This window comes from Myotis daubentonii, chromosome 6 (genome assembly GCF_963259705.1).
Source record: "Myotis daubentonii chromosome 6, mMyoDau2.1, whole genome shotgun sequence".
Classification (NCBI taxonomy): domain Eukaryota; kingdom Metazoa; phylum Chordata; class Mammalia; order Chiroptera; family Vespertilionidae; genus Myotis; species Myotis daubentonii.
This window is the reverse complement of record NC_081845.1, coordinates 97,371,430-97,389,300: the sequence shown is the minus strand read 5'-3', so window position 1 is coordinate 97,389,300 and position 17,871 is coordinate 97,371,430. Positions and strand designations below refer to the sequence as shown.

At 57.1% G+C, this 17,871-nt stretch overlaps 1 protein-coding gene and 1 non-coding gene across 6 annotated transcripts; both read left to right on the top strand.

Moving 5' to 3' along the window:
- Nucleotides 1–2,391: 2,391 nt before the first annotated feature.
- On the top strand, nt 2,392–17,016 carry PRRC2A (proline rich coiled-coil 2A). Of its 5 annotated transcripts, XM_059702309.1 has the most exons (32): nt 2,392–2,559; nt 2,697–2,831; nt 4,180–4,354; nt 4,830–5,007; nt 5,362–5,461; nt 5,554–5,626; nt 5,956–6,099; nt 6,240–6,391; nt 6,578–6,657; nt 6,808–6,950; nt 7,510–7,600; nt 7,704–7,923; nt 8,334–8,808; nt 9,170–9,360; nt 9,544–9,829; nt 10,163–10,373; nt 10,548–12,404; nt 12,743–13,020; nt 13,203–13,333; nt 13,537–13,663; nt 13,760–13,845; nt 14,037–14,270; nt 14,419–14,559; nt 14,676–14,747; nt 14,835–15,008; nt 15,198–15,277; nt 15,452–15,659; nt 15,751–15,846; nt 15,982–16,188; nt 16,302–16,396; nt 16,474–16,564; nt 16,693–17,016. In XM_059702309.1, the coding sequence occupies exons 3-32, from the start codon at nt 4,243–4,245 to the stop codon at nt 16,831–16,833; spliced, it is 6,474 nt and encodes a 2,157-aa protein (XP_059558292.1). In that variant the 5' UTR covers nt 2,392–2,559; nt 2,697–2,831; nt 4,180–4,242; the 3' UTR covers nt 16,834–17,016. The 5 variants fall into 5 exon arrangements, with proteins under 5 accessions (XP_059558292.1, XP_059558291.1, XP_059558294.1 ...); XM_059702308.1 differs by lacking the exon at nt 2,697–2,831; XM_059702310.1 differs by lacking the exons at nt 2,392–2,559; nt 2,697–2,831 and adding an exon at nt 3,867–4,004.
- On the top strand, nt 4,518–4,648 carry LOC132237812 (small nucleolar RNA SNORA38). Its single transcript, XR_009453640.1, has one exon. It is a non-coding gene; the product is annotated as a small nucleolar RNA SNORA38 (small nucleolar RNA).
- Nucleotides 17,017–17,871: the final 855 nt, after the last annotated feature.

The following is a 17,871-nucleotide window of genomic DNA, read 5'->3' as shown; positions in this document are numbered from 1 at the left end:
AAAAACTTTAGCCCTTATTCTGAGAAAAACAGAGACAGCTTTGAGCAAAGGAGTCCTTTGAGGCCTCCTTTGAAAAAAGGCTGCAGTGTAGAAAATGCAGTAAACTGTAGGAGCAGGTGTAGACTCAGGCCAGTTAAGAGGCTGTTGCTGTAACACAGGTGAGAGATGAGGATGGTTCAGATCAAAGTAAAAGAAGTGGAGCCCTGACCAGTTTGGCTCAGTGGCTAGAGTGTCTGCCTGTGGACTGAAGAGTCCCAGGTCCGATTCCGGTCAAGGGCTTGTACATTGGTTGTGGGCACATCCCCAGTAGGGGGTGTGCAGGAGGCAGCTGATGGATGTTTCTCTCTCATGGATGTTTCTAACTCTCTATCCCTCTCCCTTCCTCTCTGTAAAAAAATCAATAAAAATATTTTTTTTAAAAAAGAAGTGGAAGTGAAGAGGTTGAATTCTGGATATTTTCTCAGGATAAGATTTCCTGTCTGATTGAAAGTGGGGAGTGAGATAAACAGAATTGATGAGGAGTCCAAGGTTTTTTATTTTATTGGAGTTTTAAAATTGCCATCAGTTGAGATGGTGAAGGCTGTGCATAGAGCAGGTTTTGAGGGTCTAAAGATCAAATGTTCAGTTTTGAACACACTGAATTTGAAATGAACTATTAGATACCCAAGAGAGGAGATGTCAAGTACATAGATGTGTATACAAGTCGGTGAAGATATACATTTGGGAGTCATCAGCACATAAATGCTATTTCAAACCATGAGACTGTTGTCTTTGACACCCAGTTTGGGTAAAGGTTAGGAGTGAATACTTGACTGGAGTGGGTTTAAGAAAGAATGAGGGGAGCCAGCTGGCATGGCTCAGTGGCCAGGAGGTCAGGGCATGTGCCTCAGTTGCAGGCTCCACCCCCAGTGTAGGGCTGTGCAGGAGGCAGCCAATCAATGATTCTCTCTCATCATTGATGTTTCTCTCTCTCTCTCTCCCTCTCACTTCCTCTCTGGGGGGGGGGGGGGGGAAGAATGAGAGGAGAGAAATTGGAGAGTGAGTATGAATGGCTCTTCCAAGAAATTTTACTGTTGTAGCTGACAAGGGAGAGGGGACAGGAGAATCACTAAGAAAGTTTGAGGACTTAAGTCATCTCAGCTATCTTAATGAGCCTCAAGATATTATTCTTATCCGATTCTTGCTAATTTTTCTGCTCTCATTTTCCATAATGGTAGTCCCTTAATTTAGCCACACCAGCTTAGGCACAGGTCCCCAAACCATGTTTCCACTCATCAGTTCACTGGGCTTGAGATGTGCACCCTGGCCAGTCTTATTTCTCAAACCTGGCTAAATCTTATTTCTTCGTATCTCTTAGTAAGTGTCACGTTTTTCTAGAAGCATTTCAGAACCCCCCCCCCCCCCCCGCAAGGTCTGATTTTATTCCCCTGGTTCTAAAATATTCTGTACATATCTCTGGCGCTTTCAAAACATAGTTGTAGAATGATTTGGTGAAGGGGTAGTAGGTCTGATTGGTACACAGTAATAAATAGGACAGTAAAAGGATACAAAGGAGGGAAAAGCATTGCATTTTGTAGAATGAAACCCATTGTGAAGAGAAAGCAAATTACCAACAATATCAGATATACAAACATCTTGAAAATTGAAGGTTATAAAACTAAATGTCCGTCTTGTCACTGGTTGCCAATATTTTGATGAATAGGTCATTCCTAGCCTATCTTTGTTCAAATGATTTGCATATCTTATGCAAATAAACAGAACTACCTAAAGATTGCCCGTGAGGCGCCAGGCAGCTGATACACTCCCCAGGACCCTTCGATTGGCCTGTCTACCCATCTCATTTGCATTACATGATTTAATAAATGAGAGGCCCCGCCCCTCTGACTCTTTCACGTCTCGCGAAAGAACGCGTGAGTTGAAACTCTTCCCTGGTTACGTAGGCTCCGCCCTCAGCAGCTGATCCCTTCCGTCCATCCTCCCGCTCCTCTCCTCTGCTGGAAGCACGAGGGGCTTGCATCTTTTCCTTCCACGGTCGGCGTCCCTACGTCTCTCCGCTCCCATCTTTCCACGAACACACGACGCACGCACCGCCTCTTCCTCCCCCCGTGCAAATTCTGAGCCCCAACCGCCGGGGCCACATCCCCGCCCCACGTCTCAACGGCCGACGCAGGTCCGCCTCTTCAGCCAATCGGTGTCCAAGCGCCTGTAAGTCCCTCCTTTTTATGCAAATAACTTACGCCTGCTCCTCACACCCCGCCTTTTTTTTTTTTTTAATAAGAGCAGCCCTGGAAGTAATGAGGGATAGAGTAGAACGCGCCCCGCCCCTTATGCAAATTAAGAGGCGTGTCTAGGCGCGGAAGGAGGCGGGAGTGGGGGGGGCGCTCCCGGGGGCGGCGGTTGCCCGGATGGGCCGTTAGTCGGAGCCCTGCCGCGGAGGGAGCGAGGGAGACGGGAGGAGCCGTACCCGGCGCCATCCGCCGCCATCCGCCCCCGCCCCACCGCCATCCCACCCCGGGGAGCCCCTGGGCTCCGGTCCCGGATCCCCGCGCACCCGGCCAGGTGAGTCTGGGCGAGCTGAGTGCTGACGCCCTTTTCCAGCGCGGGAGCGGTGGGGGCAGTGGCAGCGGCGGCGGTGGCGGGCCTGGGGGAGGGGGAGGACAAGCTGCCATTAGCGCCGCCATTTTGTCCTCCTACAGCCGGGACCTGCCTTGCCCCTCCCCCTCCGATACCACCTCCTTGGGACCAGCACGGCCAGCCCCTCGCTCAGGGCTATAGCCTGCCCCTACCACCCGCCTTCTTGACTTAATGGGGCGACCCCCTCTCCTGGACCGGTAACTCCCCACCCTCCGCCGTGCGGCTCTCTCCCCTCGGCCCCCTTCGCCGCCGCTCCGGGGTGGGCCGCGCCCGGCGTCCTGTTGGAGAGTCCCGTTCCGGTGCCATCGCCCGGCGCTGGGGCCCCCGCCGTGACGCCCCTCCTGGCGTCGAGTCGCTCCCGCTCTGCAGCCCGGCTCTGCTCCCGCGGCTCCGCTCCCGCTCCCGTCTCCGCTTTCATTCCCGGCCCCATCTGCTCCCCGACACCCCTTCGCCCTGCTCTGGACACGGCCCCCGAAACCTGGCCCTCACCTTTCCCTGCCGCTGCTGCTTACGTGTGTTAGTTCCCGCCTGCTTTCATGTGCATTCTTTCATTTCAGTCTTAGCCTCCCGCGATTCTTCTGTCCCCTTTTCCTCCATGGCTTTATTCGCAGAGATTGGCCGCCTCCGACACCTACACAGCAGCCCCCATCCTCTCCCCTAACCTGCCCTGACCTCCCCGTCCAGCGCCCGTGCCCACCGCCCGCCCGCCCCACTTCCGTCTCTGCCCTGTCCGCCATCCCCGGGTAAACGGGCTGCTCCCTCCACACGCCCGGCCTGCTCGGGAGCGGGGGTGCCCGGGAGAGACATGGCTGCTGGCGGCCTGGCTCACTGAGGGAGGAGGTGCAGCTGGCTCTGGCCGCGGCCTCGTGGTCACAGGGTGTTGGTGAAGTGGCTCCCTAACGCCCCCGTCCTCGTCGGTAGGCCAGGACGGCCCGCAGCACCTGCAGGCGGGGACGGGGTCTTCTCGCTGCTGGGCCTGTGCCCTGGCGGCGTGTGGAGCCCCTCCCTCGGGAGTCCTCGGCGCTGGCCTCCGTCCGGCAGAGCCAGGCGGAGTCCTTAGACTCCTGGCAGACCTTGCTGCAAGCCTCCCCCAGGTGGGGGTGAGGTGCTGGGAAGCGGCCGGGCGCAGATGGGGTGCTGAATAAGTCGGGCTCTAAAGCTCTGTCCTTGCATGATGGAGCCGGACGCCCCTGGTTTTCTCTGGGGCTTGGACGTGCCCTGTTTTATTTCAGGTCTTAGAAATTCTTTTGGTGAAGAGATTATTGCTCGCGGGGGTTGTGAAGAGGCTGCCACCCTTTATAGACTGGCACAGAAGGGAGAGTTTATGCTAGGAGGCTACTAGACTTTTACTTGGATTTTCTTGGCAGGAGGTGAGAGGGAACATGGTGTTTGGGCTCTGTGGTTGCCTTAAAGGGACTGGAGAGTTTGAATAGGCTGAGGAAAAGACACCAGAGGGCTACGGGCCTGGGCTCCTGGTGAGAAGGCAAGGGCTACTGAAGTCTGTAAAGGGAGCAAAAAATGAAACACTTGGTGTTTGGCCCACAGGCTCCGGCACGTTTTGGGGGAGGTGCCTGTAGGACCCATCGTACTCAATGAGCTTCCAGCGCAATGTCCGATCGCTCGGGGCCGACTGCCAAGGGGAAGGATGGAAAGAAGTATTCCTCGCTCAACCTGTTTGATACGTACAAGGGCAAGTCCTTAGAGATCCAGAAACCCGCTGGTGAGGGTCCTGCAGAAATGCTTCTAATTATTGGAGGCTGGGCATGAATGGGCATGCACTTTAGAGCACTTGGCTACAATACAATTTGTCAAAAACTAGAGAGATTCCCCAGCTTCATCTTGGATTCCATAGAGGACATTGGGCTTGGAGTAAACACCAATCCCCCTCCTACAAAGGCGTGTCTGTGGTTCCCTGTCTTTGGACACGTAAGAACTGGAGGCAAAGCAATGTGGACTTGGAGAAGTCTGGAGCCAGCTAGCTCCCTGCAGGCTCAAGATCAACCATCCCACATAGAGCCTTGGATGGAATGCCTCTCAGCCTGCCCATAGGATTTCAGAGATTGCTGAGGGCACAGGAAGGGGTGGTTTCTAAAAGAAGTTGGTAGTAAGGCATGGAGGATATCAGTGGTACACAGAGTAGGACACCGTCAGGTCTCCCATGTGAAGCACTCTTCACCCTCTCTCCTTTTCTCCAGTTGCCCCTCGCCATGGCCTGCAGAGTCTTGGGAAAGTTGCCATTGCCCGGCGTATGCCACCCCCAGCCAACCTTCCAAGCCTGAAAGCCGAGAATAAAGGCAATGACCCCAATGTCTCACTAGTGCCGAAAGACGGAACAGGATGGGCAAGCAAACAGGAGCAGTCCGACCCCAAGAGGTAGAGAGGCTTGGGAGACCTAGAGTGATAAGTATTTTTACGTTGAACTTCGGGATGAACTGGGCTTGGTCTAGCCCAGCCACATAGCCAGAGTCAAAGAGGGAAGCCCCTCTCCTGCCTCTTTCCCAGGACTCCTGTTCGATGCCTAAGGAACGGGACTTTAGCTTTCTGTCCGAGGGAAACAGCAAGCAGAAATGGTGACAGCCTGTGCGGGTGCCGTGGTTCTAGTATTTTGTCCTAATATGTGCAACCAATAGCAGAGGGGCCTGCATTCCATTCCTGTCCTCCTCCAGCGGGAGGAGTAAGGAAGGCACCTCAGGCTCTGGGTAACCTTCCCTCCTTCCATCCCCTCAGTTCCGATGCGTCAACCGCTCAGCCGCCGGAATCGCAGCCACTGCCGGCTTCACAGACGCCTGCCTCGAACCAGCCGAAACGACCCCCAGCAGCCCCCGAGGTAGCTGAAGCACTGGATGTTATTGAAGGGGCAGGAGCAAGAATGGCTTGTAGCTCCCCCCCTACGTCACCGTTCCTTTTCTCTGCTTCCAGAACACTCCTTCGGTTCCAAGCGGGGTAAAGTCCTGGGCACAAACCAGCGTCACCCATGGCGCACATGGAGATGGTGAGTGCGGGCAGGTGGGGAGCTGGCTCTGGGCACTGGCAGGCAGGAGCCCTGCCCGCACTTTCAGCGCAGTGTCCTCACTCCCGTTTGGCTCCATGTGGGGCCCTCCCTCAGTTCCATGGCGCACATGAGCAAGTTGTGTCAGTCTGTATGAGGGTGAGGAGGGCCTCCAAGAACTGACCGTGTTTCTTAGGGAATAGGCACCTAATGCATAGGGTGGGCTGGAAGGCAGGAGCTGGTGACCTGGTACCCATCGGAACCTTCCCCTTTAGTGGGGCATCTTCAGTAAATGTACTTCCGTATCCTGTTCTGCTTTCCAACCTCGACAGGTGGAAGGGCATCAAGCCTACTGTCACGATTCTCTCGAGAGGAATTTCCGACCCTGCAGGCGGCTGGCGACCAGGACAAGGCTGCCAAGGAAAGGGAGTCTGCCGAACAGTCGTCTGGGCCCGGACCAAGCCTCCGCCCCCAGAGTGAGTGGCTGCCATTTGGGAGGGGCTGTGCGCATGTGAGGGCTTACCTTTGGGCTGGATATTGCCTTATTCTATCTCGGAGCTAGTGCGTCTCTCGTCGTTTTCGGCCCTGTTCACTCTCTGCCTTTTCCAAAATCCAGATTCTACAACTTGGAGGGACGGAGGTGGGCGTGGCCCTGATGAGCTGGAGGGCCTGGACTCCAAACTTCATCATGGCCACGATCCCCGGGGGGGACTGCAGCCTTCCGGCCCACCCCAGTTCCCTCCCTACCGAGGAATGATGCCGCCCTTCGTGAGTTGGGATGTCTTGTTTGGAGTGGTTGCACTGGAAGATAGAAGTTGGGATTTACTCTCTGGAGGGGACAGCTGAAAAGCAGGGGCCTATGATAGAGAGTGGGAATGGGGAGAAGGTAGGTTTAGGGAGCTGGCAGGCTCTTTGACCATCCCTCTGAGCAGTTGCTTTTGGGCCCTTTTGCAGATGTATCCCCCGTATCTCCCATTCCCTCCACCCTATGGACCCCAGGGGCCTTACCGATACCCCACCCCTGACGGGCCCAGGTGAGTAATGCCAGGTCAGGTCTGGGTTTGTGAATGGGGACGGGGGAGCCTATTGGTGGAGTGATGATTTTCTAGCCAGGAGGCTGTCTTGTATGTGCTTATACACTGGGCTATCTTTTACCTTCTCTTCCATTTGCTTTTCGTACACAGCCGTTTTCCCCGTGTGGTAGGCCCCCGGGGCTCAGGGCCGCCAATGCGCCTTATGGAGCCTATGGGTCGGCCCTCCATTCTTAAAGAGGATAATCTCAAAGAGTTTGACCAGCTGGACCAGGAGAACGATGATGGTTGGGCAGGCAAGTTAATTTTGTGTGTGTGTGTGTGTGTGTGTGTGTGTGTGTTAATCCTCACCCGAGGATATTTTTTTTTTCATTGCTTTTCAGAGAGTGGAAGGGAGAGAGAGAAGGAGGGGTGGAAAGAAAGACATCTATGTGAGAGAGACATTGACTGGTTGCCTCCCCCATTCACCCAACTTGGTGGTGGGGAGTAAACCTGCAACTGGGGTATGTGCCTTTGGGAATCGAAACCAGGATCCTTCAGTGTGCAGGCCAACACACTGGCCAGGGCCAGGTAAATGAATATTAAGGATCAAGAATTTTGGTCTTAAAAGGCAAGATCTGATAAGGAAAAAATACACTGATGGGTAGGGGAGATAATGTGCAGGAAAGCCAAGTCCTGGAGATGAACTGCAAGGATTGAGAAGGACAAGACTCCAGTGGGCCCAGACTTCAGAGAGAGGGATGGCACTGGTGGTGCAAGTCATCGTATAGCTCCAGACCACTGCCTCTGTTCCAGAAGCTCCCTGAGACTCGCAAGCAGAGTAGTGGAGTTACTGCTCTTCACATTTCCCCCCAGGGGCTCACGAGGAGGTTGACTACACTGAAAAGCTCAAGTTCAGTGATGAGGAGGACGGACGAGACTCCGATGAGGAGGGAGCTGAGGGCCAGTGAGTTAAGGCCCTCTGGGGAGGGGCGGGGCGGGGCGGCTAGTACACCCTTAAAGGAGCTGGGTCGCAGCTGATTTTAAATCCACTGTTGGTCTGCTCACAGCAAAGAGTCCCAGGCAACGACTGGGGAGGAACGGCCCCCGGAAGCAGATGGCAGAAAGGGCAACTCCGCTGGCTGTGAGCTGCCCCCTCCCAAGACGGCCTGGGCAGAGACCACTCGGCCTCCAGAGACAGAGTCGGGGCCTCCTGCCCCGAAGCCTCCCCCACCCCCGCCACCGCACCGGGGCCCCACTGGGAACTGGGGCCCTCCTGGCGATTACCCAGTGAGTGTCTACAATGAGCATTTGAGAGGGTCAGTTGTGGCTGATAGTGTCAGCTGCATGATTGAAGGAGCAGTAATTGAGGAAGCTGGAGGGTGGGTCAAAATGGGCTGCAGGAAGTGGAGAGCTTGGGAGAATCTCTGACAAGATTCAGAGCTTCCTTGTGTTAGGGGAATCTGGGTGAATTGGGGGGCTAGAGAGTAAGAATCGGAAGGCCTGGGTGTTTGGATGGACCTCTGAAAGGAGAAAAGAAACAAAAAGATTAGGATGGTGAGTTTGTCCCTACTCAGAGGACACCAACCAAGGCCTGGTCTTGGCACCTACAACTATACACAGCGGGTCAGTCTGCAGAAGAGACCGTAAGAAACATGATGACTGACACCTCTGGCCCCGCTGGGTCTGTCCATTGACAGGATCGTGGAGGCCCGCCCTGCAAGCCCCCAGCACCTGAGGATGAGGACGAGGCATGGCGGCAGCGGCGAAAGCAGTCTTCATCTGAGATCTCCCTGGCCGTGGAGCGAGCCCGGCGGCGACGAGAAGAGGAGGAGCGCCGCATGCAGGAGGAACGTCGGGCAGCCTGTGCGGAGAAGCTCAAGCGACTTGATGAGAAGTTTGGGGCACCTGACAAGCGGCTCAAAGCAGAGCCTGCTGCCCCACCTGCCGCCCCTCCTGCCCCAGCGCCACCACCTGCTGTCCCCAAAGAACTCCCCACACCTTCAGCTCCTTCACCAGCACCAGCCCCAACTCCAGAAAAAGCACTGGAAGAGCCGGCACCGGCTCCTCCTGCCCAGGCCACCCCCACTCCAGGTGTGGCTCCATCTCCTGTCCTGGTGAGTGGTGGTGGCAGTACCAGTAGCACCAGCAGTGGCAGCTTCGAAGCCAGCCCAGGTATGGAGATGGGGATAGGTGCTACCAGGTGGCAGATCTCTCCTCTGCTTGGGTCAAAGCTGTGTGTAGGGAGGAAGTGAAATAGAAGACAGTTGTTTGGGCTGATTGGATTGTCTGGGTGAGGGGGAGGTTTTGCTACCTGAATTCCTTAACAGTAGAAAGACTCTACCGCCTTAGTGTGTTGGTTTCACGGGATAGTAATCCCACCAGACCATTGGCTCTGGGGAGGTCATGTTATACATGGGAAGGACTTGCCTTGAGAGAGGGAGGGAGTTAGAGGTGAGAGCTGAGGTTGTGGGGGTGTTCGTGGAATGTCTGTGATGGGCTAGACACTCTGATCAGTGTTTTTTCACCAATGCAGTGGAATCCCAACTGCCCTCAAAAGAGGGTCCTGAACCACCAGAAGAGGTTCCTTCTCCTGCCACACCTCCAGCCCCAAAGGTGGAACCCAAGGGTGATGGGGTTGGTCCCAGCCGGCAGCCCCCCAGTCAGGGCTTGAGCTACCCCAAATATCAGAAGTCATTACCTCCTCGTTTCCAGCGACAGCAGCAGGTGAGATCAAGTTACTTCTTCTCTTAAGGGCTGCTTTTCTGTCTAGCTCCAATGTTTACACTACCTTTTAGTTCCCTCTGGGTCCCTCTGCCAGTTCTGGTCCAGGTGTATGTCACATTTGTTTTTATACCAGTTCCCTTTCTGTCTGGGCGGGAGCCTTGATGCCCATCTTGTCCTCTCCAGGAGCAGCTCTTAAAGCAGCAGCAGCAGTGGCAGCAGCATCAACAGGGCTCCACTCCCCCTGCCCCAGTACCCCCATCACCACCACAGCCTGTGACCATAGGGGCTGTGCCAGCTCCACAGGCTCCACCCCCCAAGGCCCTGTACCCAGGTGCTCTGGGTCGGCCCCCACCCATGCCTCCAATGAACTTTGATCCCCGCTGGATGATGATTCCTCCTTATGTGGACCCCCGGCTCCTCCAGGGCCGACCCCCTCTGGACTTCTACCCTCCTGGTGTGCATCCCTCTGGTAAGAGGCCTTCAGTCCTGGGATGTGGGTACCCGCATCTTGCTGTGGGGTAAAGGCCCCCAGTGAAGCGGGCAGGCATGGTCTTAGCACTGCTGAGGGAGCTCTTTGGGACAAGGATGGGCTTGGGGAAGTAAGAAACTGGTCTTTCCTTGGCCAGGATTTACTGTGACTGACGGATGGATTTACAGGGAAGCTGAGTGGGTGCCCTGCTTCAGGAGAGCAGGCCAGGCCCAGTCTTCCTGGGAGTGGGCAGTCGAGGAGCTGATGTTGACGGGGGAGATGCCTTTTGGGCTGGAGAGCCTGTCACATGAGAAAGGGTTTTCGTTTCCTCAGGCCTCGTTCCCCGGGAGCGCTCAGACAGTGGAGGCTCAAGCTCAGAGCCATTTGAGCGCCATGCAGGCCCCCTCTTACGGGATCGGGGCACCCCACCAGTGGATGCAAAGTTGGCCTGGGTAGGAGATGTCTTCACCACCACACCTGCTGACCCTCGCCCGCTTACCTCACCGCTGCGACAGGCTGCCGATGAGGACGACAAGGGGATGAGGTGAGTGAGCAGTGAGTGTAATGGGTGAACTCCTGGTGGAAGGACCTAGGCTAGGAGGAAAGGTGCTGGGGATAAACATGGCAGGAGTGTCTGGGTTCAGATGAAGTGTTCTGTTTCCCCACCCAGTTCCAGTTGTCTTCATCCTGAGATGTTCTTTTCTGTCTCCCTCTTCAGGAGTGAAACCCCTCCAGTGCCTCCCCCGCCACCCTATCTGGCCAGTTATCCCGGCTTTCCTGATAATGGAGCCCCTGGGCCCCCCCTCCCTCGCTTCCCTCCGGAGGAGCCAACTGCCCCAGGGGCCCGCCCACTCCCTTGGCCCCCAGGCAATGAGGAGGCAGCCAAGATACAAGCTTCACCACCCAAGAAGGAGACCCCCAAGGAGGAAACTCCACAGCTAACAGGGCCAGAAGCCAACCGAAAGCCGCCCCGAGGAGTTGGAGGCCAAGGCCCCCCGCCAGCTCGCAGAGAGAGCCGCACTGAGACCCGCTGGGGCCCGCGCCCAGGCAGCAGTAGGCGTGGAGGCCCTCCAGAGGAGCCAGGGGCCCCTCCCCGCCGCGCTGGGCCGATAAAGAAACCCCCACCACCTGCAAAAGTCCAGGAGCTGCCTCCCAAGCCCCCCGAACAGGGGGATGAAACCCTCAAGGTCCCAAAGCCAGACCCACTCAAGACGGCAAAGGGGAAGATGGGGAGCCCCAAGGAGACTCCACCTCCTAGTGGGAACCTTTCCCCAGCCCCGAGGCTCCGAAGGGACTATTCCTATGAAAGAGTGGGTCCTACCTCCTGCCGTGGGCGGGGCCGAGGCGAGTATTTTGCCAGAGGGAGAGGTTTCCGGGGGACATACGGGGGTCGAGGACGGGGCGGCCGGAGCCGAGAGTTCCGCAGTTACCGAGAGTTTCGAGGGGATGACGGGCGTGCAGGTGGGGCAGGGGGACCCAGTCACCCACCTGCTCCCCGAGGCCGCACTGCCAGCGAGACACGAAGTGAGGGCTCCGAGTATGAAGAGATCCCCAAGCGGCGCCGGCAGCGGGGCTCAGAAACAGGCAGCGAGACGCACGAGAGTGATCTGGCCCCTTCGGACAAGGAGGCCCCCCCACCCAAGGAAGGTGTACTCACCCAGGTCCCTCTTGCTCCCCCACCGTCAGGAGCTCCTTCACCAGCCCCAGCCCGTTTTTCTACTGCCCGAGGTGGGCGCGTCTTCACTCCCAGAGGGGTGCCATCACGCCGAGGCCGAGGGGGAGGGCGGCCCCCTCCACCCATTTGCCCAAGCTGGACCCCTCCAGCCAAGTCTCTGGCCCCCAAGAAGCCTCCAGCTGGCCCTTTGCCAAGTAAGGAGCCTTTGAAAGAGAAGCTCATTCCAGGGCCTCTGTCCCCCATGGCCCGAGGAGGCGGCAGTGCAGGCAGCAACCTGAGCATGGCTGTGGAAGATGGGGAGCGGCCCCGAAGGAGGCGGCACGGGAGGGCTCAGCAGCAGGACAAACCACCTCGCTTTCGGAGGCTGAAACAGGAGCGGGAGAGTGCCGCCAGAGGGGCCGAGGGCAGGCGCTCCTCCCCAGCCCTTCCGTCCTCCACACCCGGACCGGAGGAGGCCCTCTCAACAGTGGCGGTTCCCCCGCCACCTCGCCGGGCAGCTGCCAAGTCTCCTGATCTGTCAAACCAGAACTCGGACCAGGCCAATGAGGAGTGGGAGACTGCATCTGAGAGCAGCGACTTTGCCAGTGAGCGCCGAGGGGACAAGGAGGCTCCTCCACCGGCACTGCTGACCTCCAAAATGGTGGGGACTCCCGGGGGCGGGGGCGGCGGAGCCGGACCGGGCATTACCACCATGTCGCGTGGAGACCTGAGCCAGAGAGCCAAGGATCTGAGCAAGCGGAGCTTCTCAAGTCAGCGGCCAGGCATGGAGAGGCAGAACCGACGCCCGGGCCCCAGCAGCAAGGCAGGCAGCGGCGGAGGAGGAGCTGGAGGGGGTCCTGGAGGCAGGACCGGCCCAGGGCGAGGGGACAAGAGGAGCTGGCCCTCTCCCAAGAACCGAAGGTGGGTAGGGACAGGCTAAATGCGTTCTTAAGCTTAAGAAATGGAGGGTGGGGAGGAGACCTGAGGGAAAGTAAGGGTGGATGTGGTGGAGTTTGGAGACTTGGGGCTGTTAGAAAGGCACCAGGATGTCCTCTCTGCCTGAAGGAGCTGGGGCGCAGCCGGTAGAGTCAGGAACACCCACCCAGCCCCGTTCTCGTCCACTCTGTACATCTGTACCCAGAATTCCTTAGAAATGCCTGAGAGCACCTGCATTTGCACAGAGAAGAGAGGCTGGGAGAGGGTACTGGAGGGAAAGGGTAACTGTTTGGGGAATGCTGGAGCTGGTCTGTTTTCTTCAGCCGCCCTCCGGAGGAGCGCCCTGCAGGGCTTCCTCTGCCTCCCCCACCCCCGAGCAGTTCTGCTGTCTTCCGCCTGGACCGGGTGATCCACAGCAACCCTGCTGGCATCCAACAGGCCCTGGCCCAGCTCAGCAGCCGCCAGGGGAGTGCAGCTGCACCAGGGGGGCACCCAAGGCCCAAGCCTGGGCCTCCCCTAACTCCTCAAGGCCCCTCCCCTCGGCCCCCAACCCTCTATGACCCTCAGAGGGCCAACGACAATGGCATTGGCATCGGTTCGGGTAAGCTGGAGGTGCTACGGGTGGGACTGTCTACTTCCCCAGAGGCAGGCGTCGAAGGGGGAAGGGTCTGGCTTGGGGACCCTGGTGCTGGTGTGTGCACTGAGGCGTGGGAGGATTGGGATGGAGGAAAGTAGGGTCAGTGACAGTGAGGCTGGTGCTGACAGATTTCCCCTTTTCCCCAGACCTCCACTTCGAGGAGCCAGGGCCGATGGTGAGGGGGGTGGGCGGGACTCCCCAGGATGCTGCCGGGGTTAATCCTTTCCCCCCCAAACGGCGGGAGCGGCCTCCCAGAAAACCGGAGCTGCTGCAGGAGGTGAGGGATGGGGCTTGAGATTGTGCTTCACTGTTCGCTCCAAGGGCTCTCTTACGTTTTCTTCATTCTTTCCTGTTCTCGCCCCAAATTCTCAGCTTCGGTCACTGCATGCCTCCTGTCCCTGTCCCTCCGCACCCACACCTCTCTGCATTCCCCAGTTCCCAGCTCATTCTTGTTTTGCCTCTGGCCTTTCTCGCCTTTAGGAATCTTTGCCGCCTCATAGCTCTGGATTCTTGGGCCCCAAACCCGAGGGCCCAGGCCCTCACAGAGAGTCTCGAGATGCAGGGACAGAGGCCCTGAGCCCTCACATCTGGAATCGTTTACATACTGGTGAGTGAACGGTAACGCTGAGCGGCAGGAAGGGCCGGGAGACCAGACGGGCCACAGCGGTGTCCTCACAGCCTCTCCTGTCGGTGCTCTTCCCAGCCACTAGTCGGAAGAGTTACCAGCCTGGCCCCATGGAGCCCTGGATGGAGCCCCTGAGTCCTTTTGAGGACGTGGCTGCCACGGAGGTGAGTGGGGCCGGGAGGGAGTGTCCGAGTGGGCTTCTCCAGCGCTGGCCACGTCCCCGCCTGCTCTGGGCTGGGGCCGGGGTTGTTCCCTCGCATCGTTTCTCCTTTCCTCAGTTTGTGTGTGTGTGGCACCCGTCAGGGATGGGGTGCTTCCTGCCCCACTTAACTAACTCCTTCTCCACTCCTCTCAGATGAGTCAGTCTGACAGTGGGGTGGACCTGAGTGGGGATTCTCAGGTATCGTCAGGTCCCTGCAGCCAGCGAAGTTCCCCTGATGGAGGACTCAAGGGGGCAGCAGAGGGGCCCCCCAAGCGGCCTGGAGGCCCCTCACCCCTGAATGCTGTTCCTGGTGAGGGTCCACCTGGCTCTGAACCCTCTGAACCTCCTAGGAGACGGCCACTTGCCCCCCCTGATGGGGACAGAAAGGTAAAAGGTCAAAAATGGGTAAGAGGAGTGTTTCTGGGACTCCGGCTGTAGCTACCTTTGTCTCCCCCTTCTGTGTGTCCTGGGGATTCCCGTATTTGGGCTTCTGTTTCCTTCCCCCAACCCCACTTTACTGTGTTCCCCAACCCAGGAGCTGCCCCGGGAGCAGCCTCTGCCCCCTGGTCCCATTGGCACAGAACGACTGCAGCGTGCAGACCGAGGCCCGGAGCCTGGCTCCCTGCGGCCATCCCGTCGACCCGGTCCCCCGGGCCAGTTTGGCGCCAGTGACAAGGTCTGCATGGGCCAGATCTGGGGCTCTTGGGCTGGGTGGAGAGAAGGGAAGGACTGGCGGTGGGACATGGAGGACACCTGAATCGCGGGACAATCTCCCCTGCCTCATGATCACAGGACTCAGACTTGCGCCTAGCGGTGGGAGACAGTTTAAAAGCAGAGAAAGAACTAACGGCATCAGTCACTGAGGTACGTGGGGAGAGTTGGGTGGAAAGGTCTTATATTTCTGGAGAAGATGGCCCAGAGAGCCCTCTTGACAAGTCTGCTCCTCCCCAGGCCATGCCTGTATCCCGAGACTGGGAGCTGCTCCCTAGTGCTTCTGCCTCCACTGAGCCACAACCACAACCCAGGAGCCTGGGTGCTGGGCATTGTGGCCCAGAGCCCAGCTCCGCAGGCCAGCGCTTGTACCCTGAGATCTTCTACGGCAGCCCTGGGCCTCCCAGCTCGCAGGTAGGCCTGCCTGCCTGTCCTGCGACCCCATTCCGCCTGCTGTCCGTTACAGTAAAGCCTTTCCAGTCTGCACAGTTGTAAACTTTTTTTGCTGTTTGTTTTTCTCCTTGCTTTTACTGTAGGTGGTGGGGTGGGTGAGCTTTTCTTGACCAGAGAAAATGGAGCTAGTCCAGCTTTGCTCTTCTGTAGGTCTCAGGGGGAGCCATAGACTCTCAGTTACATCCCAACAGTGGAGGCTTCCGCTCTGGGACACCAGTGCACCCTTACAGGTAAGACTAGATGCTTGTGGGTGTCAGAAGGAAATGGAGCCATATTTCAGGGGAGAAGGAGACATTTCTAGGTACCAAAAGGTAGTGGACTTCAGGAGGTGTTCAGACTATCAAGGAGTAAATGTTTCTGGCTCCCTGACACCTTTCTTCCCTGTCGCCCCAATGTCTTTGCAGGTCACAGCCCCTGTACCTCCCCCCGGGCCCGGCACCCCCCTCAGCCCTGCTCTCAGGGGTGGCTGTCAAGGGCCAGTTTCTGGATTTCTCAGCACTGCAAGCAGCGGAGCTGGGGAAGTTGCCGGCTGGAGTTCTCTACCCTCCACCTTCCTTCCTCTATTCTCCAGCCTTCTGCCCCAGCCCTCTGCCTGACCCGCCCTTGCTTCAGGTAAGAGGTGGGCAGGGGCTGGGCTTAGGGAGCTAGGGGTGGAGGAGAGTGCTTTGGGGGAGTTGACATACTTCTTCCCATTGCCCAACAGGTGCGCCAGGATCTACCATCCCCCTCAGATTTTTACTCTACTCCTCTGCAGCCTGGTGGCCAGAGTGGCTTCCTCCCCTCGGGGGCTGCCCAGCAGGTACTTTTTTATCTGTCCTCTTCCCCTTCAGTCTCTTTCTGTCAGCCTCTGGCTTTTTTAAATGGTTTTGACTCTAGCTCAGGTTTTCTGACATTTCTTTCTGCCCCCAACACAGACCCATATTTCTTGTTACAGATGCTTCTACCCATGATGGACTCCCAGCTGCCTGTGGTGAACTTTGGCCCCCTGCCGCCAGTGCCGCCTACTGCCCCACCCCCCCTTTCTCTGTTACCTGTGGGCCCTGCTCTTCAGCCCCCCAGTTTGGCTGTGCGGCCCCCACCTGCTCCTCGGGTGCTGCCTTCACCTGCCAGGCCCTTCCCCCCTAGCTTGGGGCGAGCAGAGGTAAGGTACAGGAACTGTAGTGCTAGGCAACTCCAAGAGTTAGGGGTAGGGGTTCATTATCTGAAGATGAATGGGTTGAGAGACAGGAGGCTCATGAGTTTTTTTTCCTTCAGCTTCACGCAGTAGAACTGAAGCCGTTCCAAGATTATCGAAAACTGAGCAGCAACCTTGGGGGACCCGGGTCATCATGCACTCTCCCAGCTGGAAGGCAAGAGAAGGGACTGGGAATACAGACTGCCCAGCCCCAAGGCCTTCAGCTCTCTCTAAACACTGTTCCTCCTTTAGGTCTTTCTCTGGCCTCAGTTCCCGTCTCAAAGCCACACCCTCCACCTATAGCGGTGTCTTCCGCACCCAGCACATTGACCTTCACCAGCAGGTGAGGGAGAAGCCCCCCATATCCCCGAGTCTGAATTCTCCTGTTACCACCCGAAGCTGCCCTTCCATTCCTGACCTCCCAGTATGAATGGAGCCCTACTTCCTCTTCCACATGTGCCTGCCCCCCAGGCCTCCCCGCCTGACGCCCTACGCTGGATGCCGAAGCCTTGGGAGCGGACAGGGCCACCTTCCCGAGAAGGGTCTTCCCGACGGGCAGAAGAGCCTGGGTCCCGAGGGGACAAGGAGCCTAGGTTGCCTCCACCCCGCTGAGGGAGTTCCCCTTGCCCCTACCCCCCCAGGCCTTGTATATAGATTATAAATATATAAGGGGAAAGGGGTGGGTGGGAGGGGTTGTGGGGCTGGGGCCTCGCTTCCCCTCCTCCCTGCTCTTCTGGTCCCCTATCCCTGGGGCCATTTGTTAAAAAAAATAATAATAAAAGAATTTAAAAAATATTTCCAAAATGATTGGGGTGGGGGTGGGGGGGGGACAGGTCGGTTGCTTGTGATCTTGTGTCCTATGCAACATCGTGCCTGCCAAGTAATCTGTAGAGTGGGTTCAGTCAGGGAACTATCTGTTTGTTACTCCCCAACGTCGTCATTTTATTGTATCTTCAGGTTTTGGAGCCGGGCTCAGCTAGGCAAATCTTGTGCCAGCCAGGGAAGTTGGCTGCTTACCAGTCTGCAGCTCATAGCTGGGCTGGTCCCATAGAGCTCCCCTCATGTATCTGGGGCCTTGGTGGGGCATTTGGACTTGTCACGTGACTCCTCCAGCTAGATGTTCTAGGAGTCATCGGATTTCTTAGGCCCTTGAGCCAGTGTTTCAGACCCCGGTGGGATATGCAAAGCTTATGGCCTGGTCTCTGCCATTTCCTACTGGCCTAGCACTAAGCTAAAGTAGGGGAGGGGACAGCAACTACATCTCAAAGGCAGAAACAGAATTTGTAGCCGTGTCTATCACTTCGACCCCACCTACAAACAGTGCCTCTAGCTGTCATGGGCTATGTCAACCACATGAGCAGTGGGCTCCTTGAACTGGGTAGACAGATTCTAGCACTGGTCAGTCTTGGTTGAGCTGTCTGGCTGCTGCTGCTGCTTGAGAAATGGGTTTTTACTGGACAGTTTCAAAGTCCTAGCATGCACCTGGAATACGTTTCTTCCATCTCATAACTCAGGTATTTACATGCAAAAGTATTTTGCATGAAAAACTGAAAGCAGGCTGTCCAAGACAGGCCTGTACATTTAAGTGTGCTCTGTGAACAGTAAAACGTGTACATCTGCTCACGGCAACATGTTCAGAGCTAAACGGAA

What these genes read in the sequence shown, in the direction of transcription:
- PRRC2A (XM_059702308.1), top strand. Translation starts at nt 4,243, where the DNA reads ATGTCCGATCGCTCGGGGCCGACTGCCAAGGGGAAGGATGGAAAGAAG. An exon ending in GAGGAGGGAGCTGAGGGCCA is followed by an intron (nt 7,601 to 7,703) that starts GTGAGTTAAGGC and finishes GTCTGCTCACAG; the next exon opens with CAAAGAGTCCCAGGCAACGA. An exon ending in GAGGACGACAAGGGGATGAG is followed by an intron (nt 10,374 to 10,547) that starts GTGAGTGAGCAG and finishes CTCCCTCTTCAG; the next exon opens with GAGTGAAACCCCTCCAGTGC.